At 34.9% G+C, this 22,864-nt stretch overlaps 4 protein-coding genes across 6 annotated transcripts; all 4 read right to left on the reverse strand.

Annotated features, from left to right (window-relative positions):
* Positions 1 to 256: 256 nt before the first annotated feature.
* On the reverse strand, positions 257 to 2,360 carry LOC130739651 (F-box/FBD/LRR-repeat protein At1g13570-like). Of its 2 annotated transcripts, none has more exons than XM_057592014.1 (4): positions 2,224 to 2,360; positions 1,146 to 1,971; positions 876 to 1,034; positions 257 to 721 (listed from the first exon to the last, which is right to left on the reverse strand). In XM_057592014.1, the coding sequence occupies exons 2-4, from the start codon at positions 1,956 to 1,958 to the stop codon at positions 428 to 430; spliced, it is 1,266 nt and encodes a 421-aa protein (XP_057447997.1). In that variant the 5' UTR covers positions 1,959 to 1,971; positions 2,224 to 2,360; the 3' UTR covers positions 257 to 427. The 2 variants fall into 2 exon arrangements, with proteins under 2 accessions (XP_057447997.1, XP_057447998.1); XM_057592015.1 differs by lacking the exon at positions 2,224 to 2,360 and adding an exon at positions 2,089 to 2,214.
* A 2,256-nt stretch (positions 2,361 to 4,616) lies between these two features.
* Positions 4,617 to 5,718, reverse strand: LOC130739652 (60S acidic ribosomal protein P2-4-like). Its single transcript, XM_057592016.1, has 4 exons — positions 5,584 to 5,718; positions 5,413 to 5,502; positions 4,967 to 5,199; positions 4,617 to 4,871 (listed from the first exon to the last, which is right to left on the reverse strand). The coding sequence occupies exons 2-4, from the start codon at positions 5,498 to 5,500 to the stop codon at positions 4,845 to 4,847; spliced, it is 348 nt and encodes a 115-aa protein (XP_057447999.1). The 5' UTR covers positions 5,501 to 5,502; positions 5,584 to 5,718; the 3' UTR covers positions 4,617 to 4,844.
* Positions 5,719 to 7,098: 1,380 nt separating this feature from the next.
* On the reverse strand, positions 7,099 to 10,199 carry LOC130739653 (uncharacterized). The gene is made up of 7 exons (XM_057592017.1): positions 10,042 to 10,199; positions 9,811 to 9,895; positions 9,561 to 9,710; positions 8,861 to 8,934; positions 8,525 to 8,643; positions 7,891 to 7,974; positions 7,099 to 7,417 (listed from the first exon to the last, which is right to left on the reverse strand). Exons 2-7 carry the CDS (start codon positions 9,815 to 9,817, stop codon positions 7,372 to 7,374), a joined length of 480 nt encoding a protein of 159 aa, XP_057448000.1. The 5' UTR covers positions 9,818 to 9,895; positions 10,042 to 10,199; the 3' UTR covers positions 7,099 to 7,371.
* A 1,480-nt stretch (positions 10,200 to 11,679) lies between these two features.
* Positions 11,680 to 21,154, reverse strand: LOC130739654 (inorganic pyrophosphatase TTM2). 2 transcript variants are annotated; one of them, XM_057592018.1, is made up of 12 exons: positions 20,784 to 21,154; positions 19,335 to 19,689; positions 18,339 to 18,453; positions 17,774 to 17,969; positions 17,569 to 17,682; positions 17,275 to 17,448; positions 15,862 to 16,056; positions 15,136 to 15,258; positions 14,947 to 15,068; positions 14,055 to 14,178; positions 13,655 to 13,924; positions 11,680 to 12,333 (listed from the first exon to the last, which is right to left on the reverse strand). In XM_057592018.1, the coding sequence occupies exons 2-12, from the start codon at positions 19,669 to 19,671 to the stop codon at positions 12,112 to 12,114; spliced, it is 1,992 nt and encodes a 663-aa protein (XP_057448001.1). In that variant the 5' UTR covers positions 19,672 to 19,689; positions 20,784 to 21,154; the 3' UTR covers positions 11,680 to 12,111. The 2 variants fall into 2 exon arrangements, with proteins under 2 accessions (XP_057448001.1, XP_057448002.1); XM_057592019.1 differs by having other exon boundaries at positions 14,064 to 14,178; positions 20,784 to 21,152.
* Between the last annotated feature and the right edge of the window lie 1,710 nt (positions 21,155 to 22,864).

The following is a 22,864-nucleotide window of genomic DNA, read 5'->3' on the forward strand; positions in this document are numbered from 1 at the left end:
GAGCATTCAGCTGCAAGATGGGGTGGAGATAGGGCAGATGGTTGACCAAGCCTAGTCTTGAATCAGACAATCTTGGATAAACTACATCAACTTACACTTGTTTATTACCGCCAAAACCCCAATACAAGCATTGCTGACAAGTAGTTGAGTGGAGTTGGGTGTGGTGCATATTACAAGTAATTAGCCATTATGACCTTTATCTTTTCAAATCTAGCTGCTTGTTTGGGTTTTCTGTCAGTAACATGGACTCTATATCTTGATCCAACATATCTCATGTTTATAATCCATATATAAGCATTTTTACTTATGCTTTAAAGTTTACAAATTGTCTCATATTTTGAATGGGGATATGTAAAGTACACGCTAGTTAATTGTAACTAATTAACAAAGACACAAAGGAATGCATTTGATAACATAGTCCACTATTTTACTCATGGACAAAAACAATTTCTGCTCTAGTAGAAGCTCTTCGAAATTTCAACAATTCGATCAACATTTTCAATTGAATTTCCATGTCATATGCAGAAGAAGTGATCATCATTGTCTCAAGCTCAGGTGAACAACCAAGCAAAAATTTGATAAATTCCATCTCATGTGGCACACCACACATTTCTGTTAACTTCACAACTTTAAGTTGTCTAAGTGTAGCATTTGAGGGACACTCCTTTTCCCAGAAATCCAAATCCGGGGTATCTATGGCAGTAGGTATGTTTGATGAGCCCTGCCAAAGTCAATTGCATAAAATTAATAGATTGCAAATACGTAGTTACACTCTTATAGGTAAAAATTAAAAATAGAACCACTCTTCATCACTTAATAAAAACAAAACAGAGAAAATTTAATTTTCTCCATTTTTGTAATGAGTATGGACTTACTGAAATTTGAAGTTCCTTTAGATTGGGAGAGCTTGTAATCAAGCGAAGGACAACAAGTATCTCCTTCATATCCTCAAAACTTACTTGATACAATTCAATAGTCTCCAATTTGTTGTACATTATTGGACGCGGCCTTGGGTCATTGCCTATGCTCAAATACTTCAAGAGCGTGCAAAAATGAATTAGAAATTGGATATACATCCAACAAAAACACTCATCCTTAAACTATATACAAAAGGTGAAACATAATAGATAAGAACTAAATGTTACCTTTGTGAAGTCGATAAGCCCAACAAGCTTCTCAAGATTAGGCACACCACCAAGAAACTTGACAAAATTGCATTTTGAGCTTTGCTCAAATTGCTCAGCAATGTCATCAGTCATATACATAGCAAGATATATCTCAACCAAAAGTGGTGTATCTTCAAGACATATATCCTTGAATTCACCTTCAAGGCACAAGTGCTTGAGGTTCGGAGCGCGGACAGTAAGAGCTAAACTATCAACATATGACAATGACAAACTCTCCAACAGAGGGCAATTGGAAATGAGGCTCTGAATTGCATCAGGGGATATCAACACTTGATGAAGGTTAAGACATTTTAAATACATGAATCCCTTAAAACTAAGAGGCGGATCCAACTCACAGCGCGAAACCTCCAAGCGAGTCAACTTCTTACAGTTAAAAAGGCAGGATGGCACTCTAAAAAATTCACCTTCTCCTAATTCAAGGATCAATTCCTTGATATCATTCCTTGATAGGAAAAGAATCCACTGATCTATTTCAGGGCAGGTCTGCAAGTTCGGATTTGTAATTTGGAACTTATGAATTGATCCTTGGTGAAGAAATAGCGTGCCGGCAATGAACTTGACGAAACTTTGCTCAGCAACCTCTCGGTCATTACACGAAGGTACAGACTTCTCGTCAAACACGAGGTGAGACATGGAAGCCCATTTGTACCTCCATTTGCTAGACAAAATGCTAGTTTTCACAGCATCTCTTATTGGAAGCTTAACCAGAATGCTCTCTATAATGCTTTGAGGAAGGTCACTGATCGAGTCAGGACCCAAAACATCACCCATCTATATAATTCAGCTAATACAATCAACAAAGAAAAAAAAACACAATCAATAAACAATTCTACCACGCAAATTGCATAATCCATTTATAAAATAAAAAAATCGCAACCATAAAGTTTATGCATCAGTGAACCTTTTACTAGCCATTAACCAGATTTGAAGCAAGGTATAGTTGAATTATGCGAAACCAGGGAAAAAAAAAAAAGCAGATCTAGAATTCAAAAGAAGCACGGAACTAGAAATTGATTAGAGTTGAAGAGATATGTACCAAAGAACGAAAGTTGAGAGAGCAATGAATTTCTGATTTTGTGATCAGCAACTCTGTCTTCTTCTTGTTCGGTTCGGTGGATGAAGACACAGACAGAGAGATGGCTAAAATAAAAGTTTGGTAAAGGCAAAACAGTGGACAACAACTAAACAGTGATGTTTGCAAAATTGGACTACATGCCGAATCATGTTTTATTTTATGATGGGCCAAGGCCCAAAACTTAGTTTGTTTAGTTTTAAAAATATTAGTTTTAGCCTTTTAGGAATACAAAAACTCATTGTCCAAAAAAAAAGGAATACAAAAACTCATGATGGGTGGGGTGGGGTGGGAGTGGGAGTAGGAGATACAAATTCCCCACAATCATATTTCAAAATGTAATTCTATTTTGAGTTTAATTAGTATCAGTATTGATGCACGGGTAGGAAAGACTAATGAAATAAGAATATATAAGAAATGAAAAAAATTGAACAATGAAAAATTATGGAATTATGAAAGCAACATCTAGAGGAAAACTTGGGGAAAATAATTGATATTGATAGAAAATAGCTGAAAATAACTAAAACAAATTAAGCTATGTTCTCTAGCACTGAACATGTCATTCGTATCACAGACACCATAAAAATAATCCTCTTTATTAAAATATATACAGATTATTATGATATAAAATTATTGAAAGTAAAAATTTCAGTTCAATACCAAATGATTGAGAACCATTTTTGTATTAAGTGCAAAATTTTACATTACTTGAAAAGCTCGGAGCTGTTTGCATTCTAGTTAGTATAAATTTACTAATTAAGACCAAATGTTAGCACAATGAAGGGCGGGTTTGACCTGTTCATGGAGCGTGAAACAATTAAGAAGCACCATATGTAGTCAACGATATACTTGGGGGCGGAACCCCAACCAAATAGAGGTCAATAAGTCATTATGGGGAAGGATACACCAAAAGGGAACTAAGGAAAAGAAGGAGAGACATTGATACAATCAAAAAACTGATCTTGAGCATCATGATTCATGATCAAGCATGGCAAGATATTAGCAATCTATTCGCTTCACTATAGACATGGTAAAATGAGATGTCACAGTTACAATGTGGTATTTTAGTATGGCGATTGAATCCGAGCTTCAGGGTATTTACTCGATCTCTCCAGCCAACTTTGACTAAAAAGAACCCATTATAATCAAGTTTAGATGACTTATAGTTCATTTATTTATAGATATTAATAAAAAGTTAAACAGAATAAAATAAACAAAGTTCTCATTGAGTTTAACACGATTCCAGAAATGTAATTGATTTTATTCAATATAAAATTATATCAATTTAAACTACACATTTAAATAAGAGAAATGTTAAAGAGTACATAAAAATAGAAAGAAGCTAAGAGGTCATCGTGATCATGTGTCATAGTGGTGAGATCGTGATCATGTGTCGATAGTGGTGAGAACTGAGAACTGAAAAGAATGAAAACTTGCATTGTAACGCAATCTCTGAAAATTCAAGTATATCTTATGGATACACGCTCTGGTAGAAATGGCATTCATCGTGCCACCTCCATTAACAACTAACTTGATGGCAATATCTTCAAAATCTCAAACATAGATTAATGATAGTTAGTTTCCAAATGTCTGGTTGTCCAAGAGGTGACAGAACACGCCTTGCCATTAGGGAAGGAGAATGATCTACCTAAGTAATGATTCACTTGTCATCTCTACAAATAGATATTCTATTGGCTCCCCTATTTCATCCTTAAGACCATCATTCTTGAGAGTTCAAAGGGGCTAACAAGCCTGCACTAGTGTCAAATTCCTATGTAGAAGATGAGTTGGTTATACCCATAAGGCAAAGAGAAAACACTCCATACTCTACAAAATGTGCACGGTGGAAAATCATGATGAGCCAAAAAAATCACACTGGACAGAAGCAACTTTTGTTAGCTTTTGTGGCTGTCCAGTGTCCACCGTGGTTTTCCATGGGTACACAAACACGCACAAAATAGATTGACCCAACAGTAGCAGCTGGGGTGTTAAAAGCAAGAAACAGTATACGGGAAATGGTAGTGAGACTCTAGCATCTAAATGGAGCATTGAACAGCAAGATGCGGTGGAGATAGGACGGATTGTGGACCAAGTTTGGAGCTTGGCGGTGTCTTTTGCTCACAATGCTGGATGGAAGCAGTCCGATAGAAATGAACATGGCTATCGGGCCATTTTAACATGCACCTCAACAATAATAAAGCTAAATATATAACTCTATCACCAGCTAATCAGAGGAGTACCTATGACCCATGTCTCAAGACCAAAACAAAGACATTTGTTCATGTTGGCAGAGCCTTCAGATGAGTGAGTAAATCTCCTAGTTATAAAGAGAACAAATGGCAATGGATAAAAAAGGATAATTCCAAACTAGTCTTGGACTAGCAAAATGAAATGCATAGAGCCAAGTCAATCAAATTTAAAAGCATGACTGAATTATATCAGACAGTTGGATCCATTACATTGTCTCAATTGAAAGAGCAAAAACCTAATACAAGATGTGACTACTCAAGTAACAAAACCTTGTGATTCTTTTAAAACTGTAAAAGAAACAGCAAATGTCCAACACATAAAGCACTTCACACCTTTTAGTCGAATAAACTGAAACCCATATCCTGCAAAACAGATACAAACATAATATATCAATCATAAGCATATAGTCATTAATTCACTAAATATCAATCAACAGAGCTACAATTGCAAAACTTACATCATCAGACTCTTCCTTCTCTACTTCCTTCTTTTCCTCCTTTGCTTCAGCAGCAGGAGCCGCGCCACCAGCTGCAGCACCTCCTCCAGATACAGCAGCAACAGAAACAGCAATACCACCGGAAGGCACAGCAGACAACTTTTCTCTACCACTGGCAATCAGCTCGGCGAAGTCCTTGCCCTTGACTTCTTTCAAGAGCAACTCAATCAACTCATCTTCAATCTCAATTCCAACTACATAAATCATAAACCAAAATATTCAACTCACTACAGCTAATTCAAAACCCCATTTCATTAGGGTTCCATCAAAATTCAACATATAAATCATGGAGTAAGAATTCAAACTATTATTGGTAAAAATCAAATAATTTCAATTTCTAACTACATGATATAGAAGCATCATTCACCAAGAAAACAGAGAATGAAAAAGAGAATGAGAATAAGAACCTGAGCCAAGGATGTTTTTGAGATCATCGGCGGAGGGGGAAGAATTGCCACCCAAAACAGCGAGCAAGTAAGCGGCGACTACCTTCATTTCTGAAACCAAAATCAGGGAAAAACAATGGTGAGAAACACGAGAAAATGGAATTGGACACGAGAAAATGAAAGGAAACGTACTCGCTGGATTGCGATCTGGATATTCGCGGTAGGGTTTCTGCGAAGAGAGTGGCGAAGAGACAGGGGAGAAGAGGGAGGGAATATATATAGCTAGGGTTTGGTTTGAGCGATGGCTTCATCTAATTGAATTTCCAGTAATGCCCCTCTTTCTGTTCTTTTATATTGCTGGTCACTAGGGGTAAAAAGGTTTTATACATACATTTAATCTTTGTTTTTTTTGAACGTGATACATACATTTTAATCAGCATTTAAAATTTATCACCTTATAAATTAATTGAAATAAGCAAATGCAAAAAAGAAATATAGTTAAGAAATGTATAAAACTCTTTATTTGTCTTAAAGATCTCTGAATGATAGTTTAAGTGGTAAGAGTTATGTTCTCGTTGAATAGCTCAAGTGGTAGGAGCTCTGGGGACACATGAGTTGGGTAGGGGGAGAACCAGGGATCAATTCCTGGCGGGTGCAATTTATCTTCTGATGTACCAAAAAAAGTGATAAGAGCTATAAAACATATGGGTTGAGTGAGAGAGGTCTAGGGTTCAATTCCTGAAAGGTGCAATTTATATATGTTTATCAATAAAGTTTATAGGAATTGGTACTAATAATTTTTTATCAGTTTAAAAGTCACATTGAGAAACTCTAAGATAAAGTAGTAATTCTAATCAGTGTTTTTTTAATGGAAAAATAAACAACAAAACTACAACAATCTTTCGTCAAAAAAGGAACACTATCGAGCAAATCAACCAAATTCAAGCCTGTGAGACCATAGTGCAATCTGCACTCTCAGGTAATTTTGAATCACTTTCTTTTCTTCTAAGTTTTATGGTTTATTTTTCTTATTTTTTAAAGTATGTTAGTTTAACGCCCGTGCATATTACCAATAATGTGTTGATCTAGTTGTAGATAAGCTATATTATCGTAAAGGTGATGACATAAGTTCGAATCTCGAGAAAGCCATTTGTTGGGAGATTGCCAAAATTCACTTGAATGAGTGAATGGTTTACAAGTTATTTCTAGTCTTTTATTGTATGTTTCAAATCGGCTACCAGGTTCTATCTTGCATTGGTCTTCTACTATGTGTTCCAAATACCAAGTACTTAATGCCATGGTATGTGGATGGATTGCTATTGTTTTGTGATCCAAGTACCATATCAAGTTGTTAGTATTTAGTATTCATTTCTGATATGCATCTTCTCATTTAACAAAGAATCCCACGTCTCATATAAAAGGCTTATATGAGCCAGTAACTAAATTGCTTTTAAACTTCATTCCTGCAAGGAAAGTGTCACCAGCATAATCAAATCTATGTGTTGTGTGCATCTTACTTTCTCTCCCTCCGCCCAGCTACTTCACTATGACAATTTGTAAAAGACCATTTGCAGGAAGTTTTGGTGAGTGTGAATAGTGCGTAAGATATCAAATAATTTTTTTTCAGGGACTTAATCCTAATGAAGCACTCGAAAGAAAATGATAACTTAGTATTTCCTTTTTTTTTTTTTTACTTTTTTTAAAAAATTAGCAGTCATAACAATTATGCATTTTTATTTTCATAAGGTAGTTTAATAAAACCTTCCCAACGACTGCCTTGTCCAACATTGACCTTTGATCCTCTATCTGGAAGTGCAGTTTATAACCCATTACAAGCAATGCTCTAATACATACATCACAAAATGAGGGTAAAAAAGAAACAGAAATTATGTTTTTTTAATAGAACGGCAGGAGGGGGAAGATAATATGGTGCAACCCCTGATGCAGGTTCAAGTTTTGGTAGCTGATCCCGCAATGCTCTCAGTTTCTGCCTTCTATGCCCTGCTTTAAAAACTGCAACCTTTTTCTGCATAAAATCCATACATTGCAAAACATAATCGCACAAGTAAATAGAAATAGGGAATGAGATTCATATAGTAACAGCAATTAACCAAATGAAAATAAAACAATCTACTTAATTGTTGAAACTCAGGATATTAACGGGTGCTAAGTGCTAACACTACCGTCAAGGAGTGAACCAACACCCCATCTAATCACACTATCACCAATTAATTCCATATACAAAGTTAAGGTCCAGATCATTCTATATGCCAATAGCCATGGATGATAGCAAAAATGTGTAGAAAGATATTAAATGTGTGTTTAAAAAGTCTCAATTGCAAACCCCGAGCCTCGTGTAGTTAGAAGCTACAAGCCTACAACTACCAGCTTCAACTTTTGGCGGAAACCTTCCATTCAATATTAATTGCTTCAATGGGATTTTAAAGGGACTAATATTAAGGGACATGAAGAGCTTCTAGCATATGGATTAAACCTTACTTGGAATCAGTAAGGCGGCCATGTAAACTCCACCTTTGGCGGAAACCTTCCATGCCCTCAAGTCCACTAGCAAGAATCAGGCGCCTGTACATTAGAAATGAAGGTACTTAATACATCCATAGATTGAAATTTTAATTAGCACATTTTCACATTCACATAACCATGTATCAAACAATTAGGGCAAATTCCGAAGTGACACAAAGAAAGATAATGTCAGCCAATAGAAATATAGAAGTGCACTTATGATTGTAAGTTCAAGTCATGAATAGATAGAGAATCTACTTTACACAATCTCATTGTGTAACCCAACAATGTTAAGTCCATAGATTGGTGACCTGTTTGAAACAATAATAAAACTTGTAGTCTGACCGGCTGATAATAAGAACAAAGATTATTCCCTAGCATCAGTGGTGAAATATGAACTCAAGTATTGGGGATAAGTTCAATTATACTTTTGGAAGAGCAATATGTTGCAACTTACAGCGAAACAAGAGAGCGTCGAATGATTAACAAAAAATTAAAATAACCATTTTCACTGAAGCTGCTCTCCAGAAATTTTGGTTTGAAGTTAGGAAAAATACCATCTTCAGGATCCTACAAAAGACCACATAGCAACTTGGTTACTTGGATATACCTCTCTAATGTTGTAACTTCTGCCTCAAGCTGAGCAGCCCTCTCCTTGGCTTGATCTAAAGGCATTGATGAACCCAATTTCAATTCACTATCTTGAAGCCGCTTCCTTATCTCCTTATCCTTCAAGTGATTTATTTTGTCAAAATAAAAAATAAAACAGAAAGAGTGATGGTGGATCCAAAAAAGTTAATTCTATGTCAAATATTAACATTGAGTAAATTCTGAACATGTTTTAAGATCACTTGAAGAAGGTAAGATGTAAGTTGAAGGAGTAAAAAAAGAAGCAGGAAGAAAGAACAGACAAAATAATATCCGTAAATGACAACAAAGATCTCACCCTTCTTTCAGCACATTGTTTATATAGAGCAATCTCATCTTGACAGAATGGTTCGATGTCATTGATCTGCAAGCCTACAAGATTTAAATAAAGCTTATAAAATGTGTTCAAATGAGACAATGCTGTAACAGACATCAGATGTTAAAACCTTCAAAAGAACAACAAAAGTCATATAACTTTCAGCATTTATCAGTGGAATGAGAAAGCCTCTTGATTCTAGTCGGACAAATTGATTAACAAAACCTCTCTCTCTCTCTATTGTCTCACACACACACACAAATTTAATTCCACATTGGTCATACAACCTGATGTTCCTAATTCTTATTACTAAAATAAAGCAAAGCAACCACTAAATCCATTCATGGTTATTATATCCAATATATGAAGGCAAATCATAAGGCTTATTTTGAACTGTGGACACATGTACGTCATTCTTATTTTCTTTTCTGTGCATATTAATTTCCTTACATTTTTATTTCTTCTTCAATGCAAATTGATTTTCTTATCAGTACGCACGCCATTTAATAGGATCAAACCTAGCAAGAAAACCAATTCTAGTGACAAAACAACACTCCTGCCATTTATGTCAATTGAGTGAAGACTCTCAATTAATCTAATGGATTCTAATTTTATGCAACCAAAGGAAATAACCAAAAAACAGCTACAGAAATTAACGAAGAAATGAGAAAAAAAGGCTTACACAAAAACATGTTCCTGAGAATTCCATCACACATATCAACACCATGGAGCACATGGGAGGCTATTTCCGGGGGCACTACAGGCGACGGAGGACCCGTCATTAGATCATCCCCAACCAAAATCGTCTCCTCCATCGTCGGCTGCGAATCAACTGAAGCCCAAACATACAAGTTACAATTTTGCCTGAACCAAAACATCTCAACACAAAAAATAAACTAAAAAATAATATGAGTGTCTCAGAGACTACATACCATCCATGTTTGATTTCTGGCAATCCTTTCAGAAACAATAAATTTTTCTTTCTTGGAGTAGCAGCAGCAGCTCAGGGAACAATTACTGAAACAAAAATTGAGTAAGAGTTATGATGTTGTCATTTGTGTAGTTGGGTAATGGAAGATAGTACAATTTTGGGTGTGGCATTTCATCAAACAGGTAGCATGCAAAGTGGGGGGAAATGTAAATGAAACACAATTAATACGAACCTGGAAAAGTGCGTCACTTAACTGAATGATTTATAGGTGGGATAGTCCCTGATTCCAGAAAAATGTGAAGAAGCTAAGTGAATGAATGAAGCAACTAAGCTTCAAGAGAAACGTGGAAAAGTAGAAGCTAATAAGAAGAGGAATGGAATCTCCGAAAAAGAAAAATCTACAAAACATTATACTTACTTATATATCAATAAAAAATTGCATATAATCCCACATAAATTTTGAATGAAAAATAAATTTATAGTGTGAAATAAAAATATAAATAGAAATAAATGATTTTAAGAGTATACAGATATAAGATTTGGGATAAAATGAATTCTGATACAAAAATTTTAAAATGATTATTTTGGGAAAATTACGACTTGAAAGAGAAAAAATCAATGATAAGGAAAAGATTTAAAATAATTCATAACTAGTTGACTTTTACCACACTCGAGTCGAAATTGTGAGAGTTCAACATAAAAAAGTAATTAATGTTTTTCACTAATGTATAGTTTATACTACGGTTCTTAGTAGTATTGTGTGTTTGAATTTCTATTGAGCATGGATTCTTGAAATATTTTAAATTACATGCATGCATTTGCATCAACTTCAAACCAAACTAAACCAAACTAAACATCCTCATTTTATTTTAAAATCTCATATACTTTTTTGCTTTTGAAAGACAAAGCTCATATATTAACTTAACCATTGGCCGGGCTCGGGACCTTGGTTTTCGCCGAGTTACTTTTGAGACGGATTGTCTACCTTTATTTGATGCTTGGGAGCATAAAGGAGGTTGTTCAATTTTGGATTCCTTGCTTTTGGATTGTCGTATTTTGATTTCTAGCATTGATATTTTTTCCCTTTTATTTGTGCGGCGTACCGGGAATAGTATTGTCGATGCTTTAGCTAAACTCTCTTTTAGTTTGGGTGATGTTGTTTGGATTAAGGAGGTTCCTCATGATTTACTTAGCTTAGTCCAATCCGATATAATGGCTCATATGCCGAATGTTTCTTCTTAATTGAATTAACTAGTTTTAAAAAAACTTAGCAATAGTCGTAGTAGAGATGACACTTGATGGAAGGAAGAATATGATAAGAAAAAAAACACAAAAATTTAGAAAATCCAACCGATGTGATAGAAAGCTCTCACGGAGTAGAAGGAAAAACCCTCTAAGAAAAGGATCGAAATTCTAATGATTAATGAAAACCACCATCCCCTTTGGAGAGGAAGGGTGGAAGCTGATGGATGTCTCTGATTCTTTGTTGTGCTAGGACATCTGTGTCTTTCCTTTCGGCTTATCTGTTTGGATGCAGACTTTAGAATCACTTTTTGGAGCTTATATAGTGTTTTTAGCACTTTTTCAGGACTTGAACAATTGTGCATTTATTAAATTTTAATTTTTTTGGGACCAGCCTTTTAATTGAAATTTTTTAGAACTTGCCAAAACTTGATTTTATAAGTTTGACCTATGCTGATATTTCTTCAGCAAGTTTCAAGCAAATTCTTGATCTAAAACAAGCGCAACTAAGAAAAAGAGCAAAATAATTACCATCACATGGTACAAATAATGCTAGCTACTAGCTGAAGAGACATGGGAAAATGAAGAAGGAACTCAGTAATAGGACAATAGCCAGATATTCACCGAGTAGCAGAATGATTTGTTTCATTAGTAAAATGTTGCAGGTAAACCCTTACATAGTCCTATAATTGCCGCATTTTCTTCCTCTCATTAGTTGTCATATATGTTGCAAAATTGGCCCCAAAACTCAACTCAATTCAGTGTGACCAAATTATGTGAAGACTTAAACTGAGGTGAGAAAGGCTAATGGTATACCACCTGATAAAGATTCTAAAAGAAAGACTGTGGATTGAAGGTTGAAAATGCCATAAAAATGTGATAACAAAGTAAACCCACCAAGTTACAAAATTTCAAGTGGCCATCATCATCACCCTGTCTCACTAACCTTTAAATGATCCTAAAACTCTGCCTCCAGAATGTCTTCAACTGTCAATGCCTCACCACATTTCTTGCTAGGAAGGGTGTCACGGTGCAGAAAAATAACTTGCATGTAGATGAATCACTTTCTTGTCAACAAACCTCTCATCAAGAAGATCCCCAAACAACCAACCGCTGCCACCACCACCGTAACATGAGTTCCGGTGAAATTTGAATCTGTAGCTTTGCTTTTCCGGTTAGTTCTTGTTTGGTGTGACGTCTCCCCCAAGTTCCCCCGCAGAAGATTATTGAGATTGTCCATTTGGTGCATCATCTGACGCTGGCTACGAGCAATACCTGATATCTGTAGTCAAACGAATCATTAAGAACTCATTCAGCATATTCCAAAGTCATATCCCATGGTGATTAAGATGGTTTTTCATTGATATCATCATGTACAGAAGACCAATTTTTTTAATATTCAGTTCAACCAAGAAGTTTTACTCAAATAAAAACTCACTGCAAAGTTGAAAAGGTCCACATGAGGTTCATTATGAACTGTTATTATTTAATATGAATGTTTGTATACATGGTAAAAAACCATGGTGAGCCAAAATCATGGTGGACAGAAGCAAGATCCTTAGATTTTGTCTTTCTCCAGTGATTTTGGCTTTACCGTGGTTTTCCGTCGTGTATCAAAACATGCACAATAACTGTTTTACTATCATGTAATCATAAATACGAACATTTAATAATCATCAAATTGTCAACACTTCAACCAGAATCAAACCAGGAAACTGCCCATGAATGACTAGATTGATTTTTAAAAGATTGGTTTATATGCATTTACAAAACACTGCCTTATATTAAAAGCCAAGCCAGTTCTTTTTTCTTAAAAGCAGTAAAAGCAAACAAACTCGACTCAACAGAAACAAGAAAATAATTGGGGAGTTGAATAAAATTTGTATCCGAACATGAAACCAGTTTTGGAAACAAGCTCAGTGTAAAACTTGTTTACACTAACATCCTATAGTTGTTTATCATGTCAGAAATAAATTTTAAATTTAATCAAATTAAAAAATCACATAACATCAGCATGGAAAGGTTCGATGTCAGGCAAAAGGATTTTCACATGGTGCATGAAAATTAACCTCTATTTTACAAGGTGACCGTGAACATTTAATGGTTGCTCCTCCATTTCTCAACTTGCTAATATACTAATATAGTTCTACACATGCACTTATAAACTCTGATAGTATAACTACTGTACCTCACGTCAGATCAATGCCCTAGAGATAGACCAGTAACAACACGAATTAAACCTCATGCAAAACAATGATGCGTAACATACCATAATTCAACCAAATCCAAGAATTGTCTACAAAATACTCATAATTTTTTTAGTGAAATCATGAATTTCAATACCTACCTTGCTCCTTTTAAGGATTTCAAATTAAAAGTCAACACATTTCCATTTATACTTACTCTCCTGTTAATTTATCATATGTTCCTAACGAACAATCAAGTTACCAATGTAACTAGTTAAGACAAATTAGACTTGTCGGTTAATGGAAACCATCTAACATTTCCCTCCCAGGAAAATGCAGCTCTTAAAGAAACAACTTAAAGACTGTAGAATAACAAGCTCTGAAAGTGAGATATGATATTAGACTTGGAAAAGATACCTCATCCATTAACGGAGATTCTTTAGCTAATTGTGATGAAGATGAAGAATTTGGTATCTTCGATCCTGTTAGGGAACCGTTGCCTAAACTAGTGATGAAGTAAGATGTGGGAGCTGAACCATTGCATGTCTCAGCTTGAACGGACAAATTTTGTTGGCTCGGAGAACTTTTGATTGTTAACTTGGAGTTCAGCTCTTCAACACGACTTGTAAATTCATCCATTCTATCATTGAGGGCAGAAATCTGATCCGAAAGCTGACTAATGGCTCCCTACCAAATATCAAATCAACGGAAAAAAAAGATAAGTAATTGAGGAATGGGCCCATGGAGACGTGATAATTTAAGTTCAACATGTTCACAGGAATTATAAGCTACTGCTAGTGACTAAGTCTAAAACTACCTGATTTACCTGTGCTGTGGAGGAATCTGAATTTCTTTCACCAAACCCTCGATTGTTGGTACCATATCCAGTAACTTTGGCTAAATTTCTGTCCCTTTGATTCGTATATGACTGTGACATTCCACTATTGAAGATACACTCACAATTAGGTAACTAGAAAGCAGTTTCCAAGAAGTACAGAATAATATCTCATTGAGAAAATTACTCTAACCCTGCCTAGAATCAGAATATACATGTTCCCTCTATTAGCAAAATCTACATAAACCTCTTTCAACATTAAAATTACAATAAATATCCAACTACATTAGAGCCATGAGCCATCAAATCTTGGTCAACTGATGAAACTACCCATAACTCACTAAAAATTAGTTAAGAAATCACCACAATCACCCATGTTGGCTAAACAATAAGTTGAACTTGGAATGGAAAAGTGAATACTATTTTTGAAAATAATGCAAAACTGTGCACAATGTTACAATATATATATATATATATATATGTATATATATATAGGCTAAGGTTAATAGTTCCTTTCCAAAAAAAAGAATTAATTTTCAATCACAAACAATAATGTAATAAAATACCCTGGTAACAAAAATTTACGATAATTACAGCATTTGATTTTCTCTCTCAGTATAGCACCAAACAATTTCACTGATTCAGGTTCCTCTGAGCTGAATCAGCTGATTGATCCACTGAATTAAGGGTGGCTATGATATTTCACCAATTAATTTTGGCATTTTCCCATGATAACGTTAATCAATCCTTCCCCCTATATGTACGGTTGGCTCCATGGATCTACCGACACAATTGGATTCTATCAAAATCTTTTTTTTTACCAAGGTCGTTTTTAGTAGTTTCTTCCTAATGAATTTAGATTGAAATTTTTTACCTCCTCAGATTTTTGTTCCTCATGGCAACCCTATCAGCAGAGGCTCTAGAAAGTGCTTCTTTGGGGCTTGACACCAACTCCTCATCTAGGCTGAGTTTTGTTTTCAAATCATCTGGTAGGGCCTGTGAAAGAGTCAGACTGAGAATACTGATACAGGTTTATATATTAGCAGATGGTGAGCTTTCATACCATAACCTCATTCACAAGCTTTTCAAGTTGAATTTGCTCAATGTAGGTCCGAGGAATGTAGGAACCTTCAAGACCTAGCAGCTGTCCTACGTTTTGTACAGATAAGCGATCTCTTCCCTGTACCTGTTTGTTGTGAAGTAACCCGTAATATGTTAATAACTGAAAAATCAAAGAAATGTAAAACCAAACGATTCAAAAAATACAAAATGTTTAAATTGTCAGTGTCAGCTGATATACAAAACCTTTTATCATAAACAATCGGAGGCAACATGGGAACAAAACTGTGAAGTCACAGATCACATTTATATTTTTTAGCTGACAGATTTATTTTCTATAGAAGATCTTCCCTATCATGGTAAATAAAATCAGAAGAAACAAATTGTCTGATATCTATACTTTTTTCTAAGACTCACTCACATGTATTGAGATTTAAGTTAAAAGTTCGAAACCAAACAGCCCTGCTTTAATTGACAATTTTGCTAGAAAATGTGGCATAAAATTAATTAACCGAGTACTAGACCGATACATACAAAAATGAAATGTGAAGGTTCCACGACTCCCATAATTTCTACGATAAATCCATCCAATTTGTTCAATCATAACTCGTGAAGGATAAAGGAAATACACATCTAAACAAGAAATCTGAAAAACCAGGAGGAATTTCAACAAATTTTAATCCCAATAAAGCATTTAATAGCACTAGGACAGTACTAATTCAAGCATTACCTGAACATAATGCCGATTAAGTTGCTCAAGCCAATCTAGCTTCACACAAACCTTATCATCAGAAAAGACATGACTGTTTCGCTTGAGGATTGTTGCTATCGTGTATCCCAAGGCCATTAGACCACCAAGAAGGCGCACACTGACCTCAAAAGTAATTCTTGGTGATATGACAAATGGACTATCTGTCACCCATTCCTGAAAAGTTATAAGCCATCAATTGGTTGACATATGTGAGATCAATTACTTGACACCATGTGAATTGTTAATTCGCATGTATCAACAACGGAGAATCATACAAATAATTTACATGTAAATACTAAAATATGAGATCTTAAAAGAATGCCAAGCCTATCTAACATCTATTATCCTGGTGTGAAAGAAACATACGAACCAAAGAGGAAGTCATAGCCATGATACTATTAGCCTCCTAAATTCTTAATTACAAAAATGAAAAACCAATCATCCATCAAAAGTCACCAAAAGTATTTCTGCTACAAACTTCAAGCCTAATCAAACAAAAAAAATCAATCACCCAAAAATATGCAGAGCTAATTCCAAAGAGTAACCAACAGACAAGAAAGCCACAATAAATCTATCCAAAAAACCTCTAAAACCACTGAAGTTGAACCCAAAATTGAATTCATAATTATATTTCAGGTGGTCAATGTTAATGACAGTAGTGGCCTGCAATAATTTGATCGTCTCAGTTGTGCTGATGTTACATGAATAATGTCATTACATGAGACTATGAAGAATCATCTGAAGTTATGATTTGAATTTTCAAGTAAATTTTAAATCATTAAGGATTCAGGTGGAGAAATACCATGATTTTTCAATTCCAAGGAACATAGATAGAAGTTGTAATTGAAATGCCAGATGACACTCCAATCGTGAATATTGGAATCAAAATTTGAATTTACAATGCAAGCTCAAGTCTATTCGTCCAATGATACATACTATGGTGAATGCAACATTACTGAATGCCCTGATCATGCAGGCATTCCTCACACGTATATCTTCTTTATCATCAGCCAAACAAACTTTTGAACACTCACAAAGGACTTCAAATATCAAATTATCAAATCCCCTAAAAAATTCAAAACGGTACTTCTAGATCCAGAAAGGTTTAATACATCAAGCGGATTTATTAGATAGTTCCATCCTGCTCCACAGATCCATTTCACTTGCCTTGTCTATAACAAAGCCATCCTAGACCTAGTTACTTGCAGTCAACTATAGATAGAAGACAGTTTTGCTAAGCATCTGCATTTATTAAACATCCTGATTTTTTTAAAATTATTCATGTTTTAAGGAGTCTCGTAATGTTACTAGTCTTAATAGGTTGGGCTTGTAGTGCTTGAAAACAACTTGACATACATTAATTACATAAAAGATATAAACAAGGAACCAAACCTCAAACATGAGACTGTATTTTCCATCTTTATTTCGCATCCGTAAATATGATTGACAAGCTTCTGGATCTTCACCAGGCGGAAGAAGATATATGTCATAAGTTTGCTCCGTTGTTTCCTTAAAATCTTCAGTGAGAGCTTCTTTTACTTGATCCGCTGTTACATTCCTTCCTGACTAGAAGAAATTATATAGCAGATTAGTAATTTTCAGTACTAAATCACCAACATAAACATCAGAACCTACATAAGTATCATATTTTTTCTTTTTCTATAAAAGATTAATTTAGGAACTAACCTTTAATATGTAAGTAGGGCTTTGGAATCCAGTAAACGGATTGAATTTGTTTATGATTTTTATGTGTGCTGTCTGGAGATCTGGCTCAATAAAAGCCTTGTACATTGGATAAACCTGCAGAAGTTCGAAGTTTAGCACTCTGGACTGCAAACAAAGTTACTTTATCACATCTGTATAAAATGAAGGGAATCATAAAAGTATAAACCGTTTCTGATATTTGATGAATAATTTCTTGAGGTTCTTGGCTAGCACGTTGTATGTCACGTATAACTCGTTTTACAAGGTCAAGGTGAACTCCACCTGTAACAGAAACTCGAAGGTCCAGTAGAGTTCGCAACTTCTCACTCAAAGCGTAGATCCCCTCTATAATTACAATACGGGAACTTGGGGCTTCTACTGTCCTGTACACGGTAGATTTTAACATGAAATTTAAGGCATTCAAACCAAAATGGAGGGATGGAGTCTTCTTAATCAATTAAAATCAATTTTGAATTAAGCTAAGCATAACTTCAGGTTTAAATTAAAATAGCAGGAGATCATAACAACAGACCAAAATTAATGGCCAATATTAAACAACAGTTGGGGGCTAACGTCCCTTCAAATATAGCTGCAGCTATACATGATTGCCAAAATATACATAGATATCCTTATCTTTTTCTCTTTAACCTTTATTTTCATAAAAATAGCGTTCCCTAATCCTTTCCCTCGAGACATTACACTCTGAAAATATGTCAAACTGTCCAGATACTCAAGATGACTTAGAACTTAACCTGTATCCTATACGTGAACTGGACTTGAAATCATATATCGGGACCTGCGTTGGCTTTCCTTCCTTTATATCATGTAAATTCTGGAGCAATGTGTCATAGTCTGTTAAGCGTGGATCTGCAAAAAGAGCAAACTCAAAACAGAGTTGACAAGAAATTAAGGTCCTAACTTCATGCTGCTAGCTTATGTTTAAATGTCAGAATGACCAACGCATGAACATGAAATCCCAAATATTTAATTTAGTGGATCAGGTATCTGTGCCTCAGATGTACTTTTATGCATACATGCTACCTCATGTCCTGACCTAGATGAAATTGCAGCTTATAAATGATTTGGAAGTCAATAAAGCCTTAAGAACTTCAAGACACTCATACCTCACTAAGGCATTAAATAGTCAGTTCATATTCGGTAATGAGCTCAAGGAAGAATAGTGGGACTAGCATTATGCCATCTTAATGTCACTTCATTTTCTGCCCACGTGGAAATTTGTTTGTTTGTTTCAATTTAGGTTTCAGCTATTCAGTTCCCCATTGTTTCTTCAATAAGAATATTTTCCACTTTATCCTTGACAATCTTAAGACCAACTTAGTCTAGGGATCTCTTCTATAGAATCTATAGGCAGCCAAAGCATTCTACAAGTGGATTTAACATCTGAGTTCTTAGTTATGACTACTCAGACCAGACACTTGACCTTAAATACATAGGTAGGACAAAAAATTGTGTGATTTGGTTTACTAGGTACTATTGGTTTTATTCACCGTACAGCTGAGTGTAAAAAATAATAGATTCCTTTTTACTATTATTAAGAAGAGAATAAAAAAAGTTATCCTACAACGAAGACTAATATATGGGAGAAGTAACAAGAGATAAGAAGCATGACATTCCTTCCCTCAGAAGGATTGTGTGTAATCATGTTATGCAGCCTGCATCTTGATAATGCACGAAAGCAAGAATGATAAAAGTATCACATAAGAAAAGACCAGATCATGATTTATTACCATCGAAGTTTCCATCAATAATTCGACTAGCATCATTGTAATTGTCCATTGAAATGACAGCGATGCTGGGCATGAAGTTGAGTATCTTTTCAGTAAAAATAGTCTTCCCCGCTCCTGAAGGACCAGCCACCCCTACCAATATTATTCCATCATTCTTTTGGGATAACAATTGGCATGCACGAATTACTATAAAAAATCCCTTCTCAAATGAAAGTTGATCCTGGATTGGAGCAATCTCATAGCGATCAGAGTCTTTCCTTTTAACCAAATGAACTTGATCTTTCAAAAGACCTAAACGCGTGTGATGGGAATCAGAACCAGAAGCATCTTTAGCCATTGAAGAACTCCTGATTTCCTTTTATAAGTAAAAAAAAAAAATTGTTAAACAATACTATATAAAATGGCAGATCATCCATGTTTGTGCCACAGATATGTACACCAATATACAAGGTAGGAATTTAGCTTGTTAATCACAATGTTAATTCTAACAACCTAAATCAAGAAAGTAGCCTCACAGTATGTTTGGAACTGCATTGACATGGCTCAGGCACGCGTAAAAACTAATGCTACTACTTATAGCTTTGAATGAAACGAGCCTAGGAATCTACAACCAATACGTTTCCAAACATACTATTAGAATTCTTACTATCCTCTAAGTAATCCCATAATTTTGCGCACGGCGCCTGTAGTTCTCATTTAACCCATCCTACTGTAAAGAGATAGAAATATAGTTTTAGTTCATTATCTACTACCTCTATACTAGTCATACTCTAACCAGAACCTGAACAATGAAAGAAACTGCACATGTAAAACTTGGAATGAAGAGCACTAATACAGAAGCCCTTGCGAGATTGCTAACATCACAGGTACAGCTAAACATGAAATCAAGGTCAGCGATCGTGATTTTGGCCGCGACGTCAAGGTTTTGGGAGGTTTCCAAAACCGCAACAAGACCGTGATTTCAGCCGCGACAGCCACATTAGGTCACAATTTTCCACAATGCGAAAGACTGCAACATAACTGTGACGCGACTGCGTCCGCTATACATGTTATGTTTAATGGTAGGTCCAATTGACCCAAATAGTAAACCTCAAACAACATGTTGAGAAGTTACTAAAGAAACACAGGTACATGATTTTTCTGTGACTATAAGCAGATAGTTTTCTACTATCTATCACCATCAGATTATGATAACTCCAACATCATCTTCTAATAAAAAATAAAATAAACCCTGAAGTAACAACTTTTTAAGAGGATCACCATAATAATTAAATAAATAAGAGAGAGAAGTTTAAATTAAATAAAAACAGAAACCAAGAGAAGATGATATGTCCAAACAAAGCAAGACCCACAAAAGGGCATCAACAACTGGGTTCAAGCAACCATTCTGGATCCAAAAAACAATGAAAAGTTCCAAACTACAACATTAACAGCAAAAAAGAAGAATACCCAGAATCAAAATTGATCCAATGTGATGATCAGAGCACTCGGCGACGCTCCCTCAACGAAGAGTTAGAGTGAGTTCAGCAGCAGAAAGCAACAACAACAACAACAACCCCAGAGAGAAGAAGAAGAAGAGAAGCCATGATTTTCAGGTCGGTTTGGCAATATATACACAAAATAATAATAATAAATATATATATATATATGATAATTATTGTGAATATTTATTGCTTATTTATGATTATTTCCCATTTTCCCGAAATGAGAGGAATGCTATTTTTTGGGATGTGGGGATTCTAGGGAATCTGCAAATGCTACATGGAGAGAAAGAAAGAAACTCTCATTGGAAGAAGAATGGAGAGATGGGGAAAATGAAAAAGAAAAAGTGTACCAAAAATGAATATATGGATTAATTATTAATTTTGAGTATTCTAATATTGTATTGGCTTAATTAGTCAATTTGATGTCCCACTTTTGGGGGGTGAGTCTAGCACTTTCAATGAGTTTTGGATTATTATAAGTACTATTAACAATTTTACACATTGTCAAGTGGATGATGATAGGTGATGGAAATGGAATAGTTAGGGGTGTTTAGTTGGCTGATTTTCTGTTTTTATTTTTAAAGAAAATATAAATAAAGTGAAATTTATATTTAGAAAAAAAATTATATCATCATAACAAAAGATGATGAAGAAAGTTGTCAATGGATATGAAAACGACTAAGTACCACTGCCACCATCACTATCACCGTTGTTGTTATCATCGCTATTGCCACCACTAACCAGTGAGATGAAAAACGATGATGGTAGAGGTTGGTGGTAGTAATAGTGACAAATGTGATGGTAGCGGTGGTAGAGGCAGGGGTGGTGTACAAGAGGTGGTAGGGATAATAACTATGGAAATATAATAAAAAAAATCAAACTTCCTAAATTTGGAAATAAAAAATATTTTCAACAAATTATAGAAAATATTTTCTCAAATGAAATCACTTTGAATCCAAATTTGTATCCAATGTATTGGGTTGCCCGTTAATTTGAGATATTTTTGTTTTTAAGGTGCGTAAATTTTCGAGATATTCTTGTAAAAACGTTTCTAGATAATACAGGGGACTTTTACAATCATTTGTTGTATTGAGGAATCGAGAGTACTAGAAATAGGGGTGGGAATAGGCTAGGCCTAGGTAGGCTTTACTTAAATAGGCTTAGCCTGTTTAAAAATCTTAAGGCCTGAGCCTGGCCTATGGCCTATCAAAGGCTTTTTTTCGAGCCTGGCCTGGGCCTTCCGAAAGCCTGGCTTGGCCTGGTAGCCTGTTTAAAGACCCGTTTCACAACAAGAGTTTTACGTTTGTTAATAAATTTATCTGTAAAGAAGTTATCAAACTTATAAGCTAACAGGTTAAATTATACTAAAATAATATTTTCAACAATCAGACTTATAATATTATCAGCTAATAGGTCGTGATGAAACTAAACGAGATTATGTTGGTTTCTTAGAGTTGAAGAGCCAATTTAAAATCACACGCCATATTAAGATATTTAAATACGTCATATATTTATTTTTAAAAAGACTTATAACTTTGAATCGTTATATAAGTCAATTTGCTTAAATATACTAAAATCTCAATAAGTATATAATATCAAGATATTATTATAAATTTTTAATATATAGACATCATCAAGGGTAAAATATATTTATACTTATCATATTTACAATTTACCAAAAAATACTAATCATATTTACTTAAATAGGCTAGCCTGTAAGGCTTACAAGGCTTGTTGAATGGCCTGAGCCTGGCCTTTTTAACTAAATAGGCTTTTCAAAAAGCCTAAGCCTTGGCTATTTACCAATTTGGTCTGGCCTGGCCTGGGCCTGTGGTAGGCTAGGCCATAGGCCCCTACGAACGGCCTGGCCTATTCCCACCCCTAACTAGAAACTAGTGAGGATTTCTTGCATTCAATGAGTAGATTCATGTGACATTGAAAGATTTATTAAAATATGAACATTTTTCAATTTAAATCTTTCAAAAATTATTTTAATTGAAGAAAGTTAATTGAATGATGATTTTTAAACGGCTAAGCAATTTTAGA

Source organism: Lotus japonicus, chromosome 2, assembly GCF_012489685.1.
Source record: "Lotus japonicus ecotype B-129 chromosome 2, LjGifu_v1.2".
Classification (NCBI taxonomy): Eukaryota; Viridiplantae; Streptophyta; class Magnoliopsida; order Fabales; family Fabaceae; genus Lotus; species Lotus japonicus.

Coding starts and splice junctions, on each gene's coding strand:
- LOC130739651 (XM_057592014.1), bottom strand. CDS start 1,958: ATGGGTGATGTTTTGGGTCCTGACTCGATCAGTGACCTTCCTCAAAGC. Junction 1,035..1,145: donor GGCTTATCGACTTCACAAAG/GTAACATTTAGT, acceptor ACGCTCTTGAAG/TATTTGAGCATAGGCAATGA. Junction 722..875: donor TAAAGGAACTTCAAATTTCA/GTAAGTCCATAC, acceptor TGACTTTGGCAG/GGCTCATCAAACATACCTAC.
- LOC130739652 (XM_057592016.1), bottom strand. CDS start 5,500: ATGAAGGTAGTCGCCGCTTACTTGCTCGCTGTTTTGGGTGGCAATTCT. Junction 5,200..5,412: donor CAAAAACATCCTTGGCTCAG/GTTCTTATTCTC, acceptor TGATTTATGTAG/TTGGAATTGAGATTGAAGAT. Junction 4,872..4,966: donor AGAAGGAAGAGTCTGATGAT/GTAAGTTTTGCA, acceptor TCTGTTTTGCAG/GATATGGGTTTCAGTTTATT.
- LOC130739653 (XM_057592017.1), bottom strand. Junction 8,644..8,860: donor AACAATGTGCTGAAAGAAGG/GTGAGATCTTTG, acceptor AATCACTTGAAG/GATAAGGAGATAAGGAAGCG. Junction 7,418..7,890: donor GGCCGCCTTACTGATTCCAA/GTAAGGTTTAAT, acceptor GATTTTATGCAG/AAAAAGGTTGCAGTTTTTAA.
- LOC130739654 (XM_057592018.1), bottom strand. CDS start 19,671: ATGGCTAAAGATGCTTCTGGTTCTGATTCCCATCACACGCGTTTAGGT. Junction 17,449..17,568: donor GCCCTACTTACATATTAAAG/GTTAGTTCCTAA, acceptor AATTTCTTCTAG/TCAGGAAGGAATGTAACAGC. Junction 15,259..15,861: donor TTAATCGGCATTATGTTCAG/GTAATGCTTGAA, acceptor CACAACAAACAG/GTACAGGGAAGAGATCGCTT.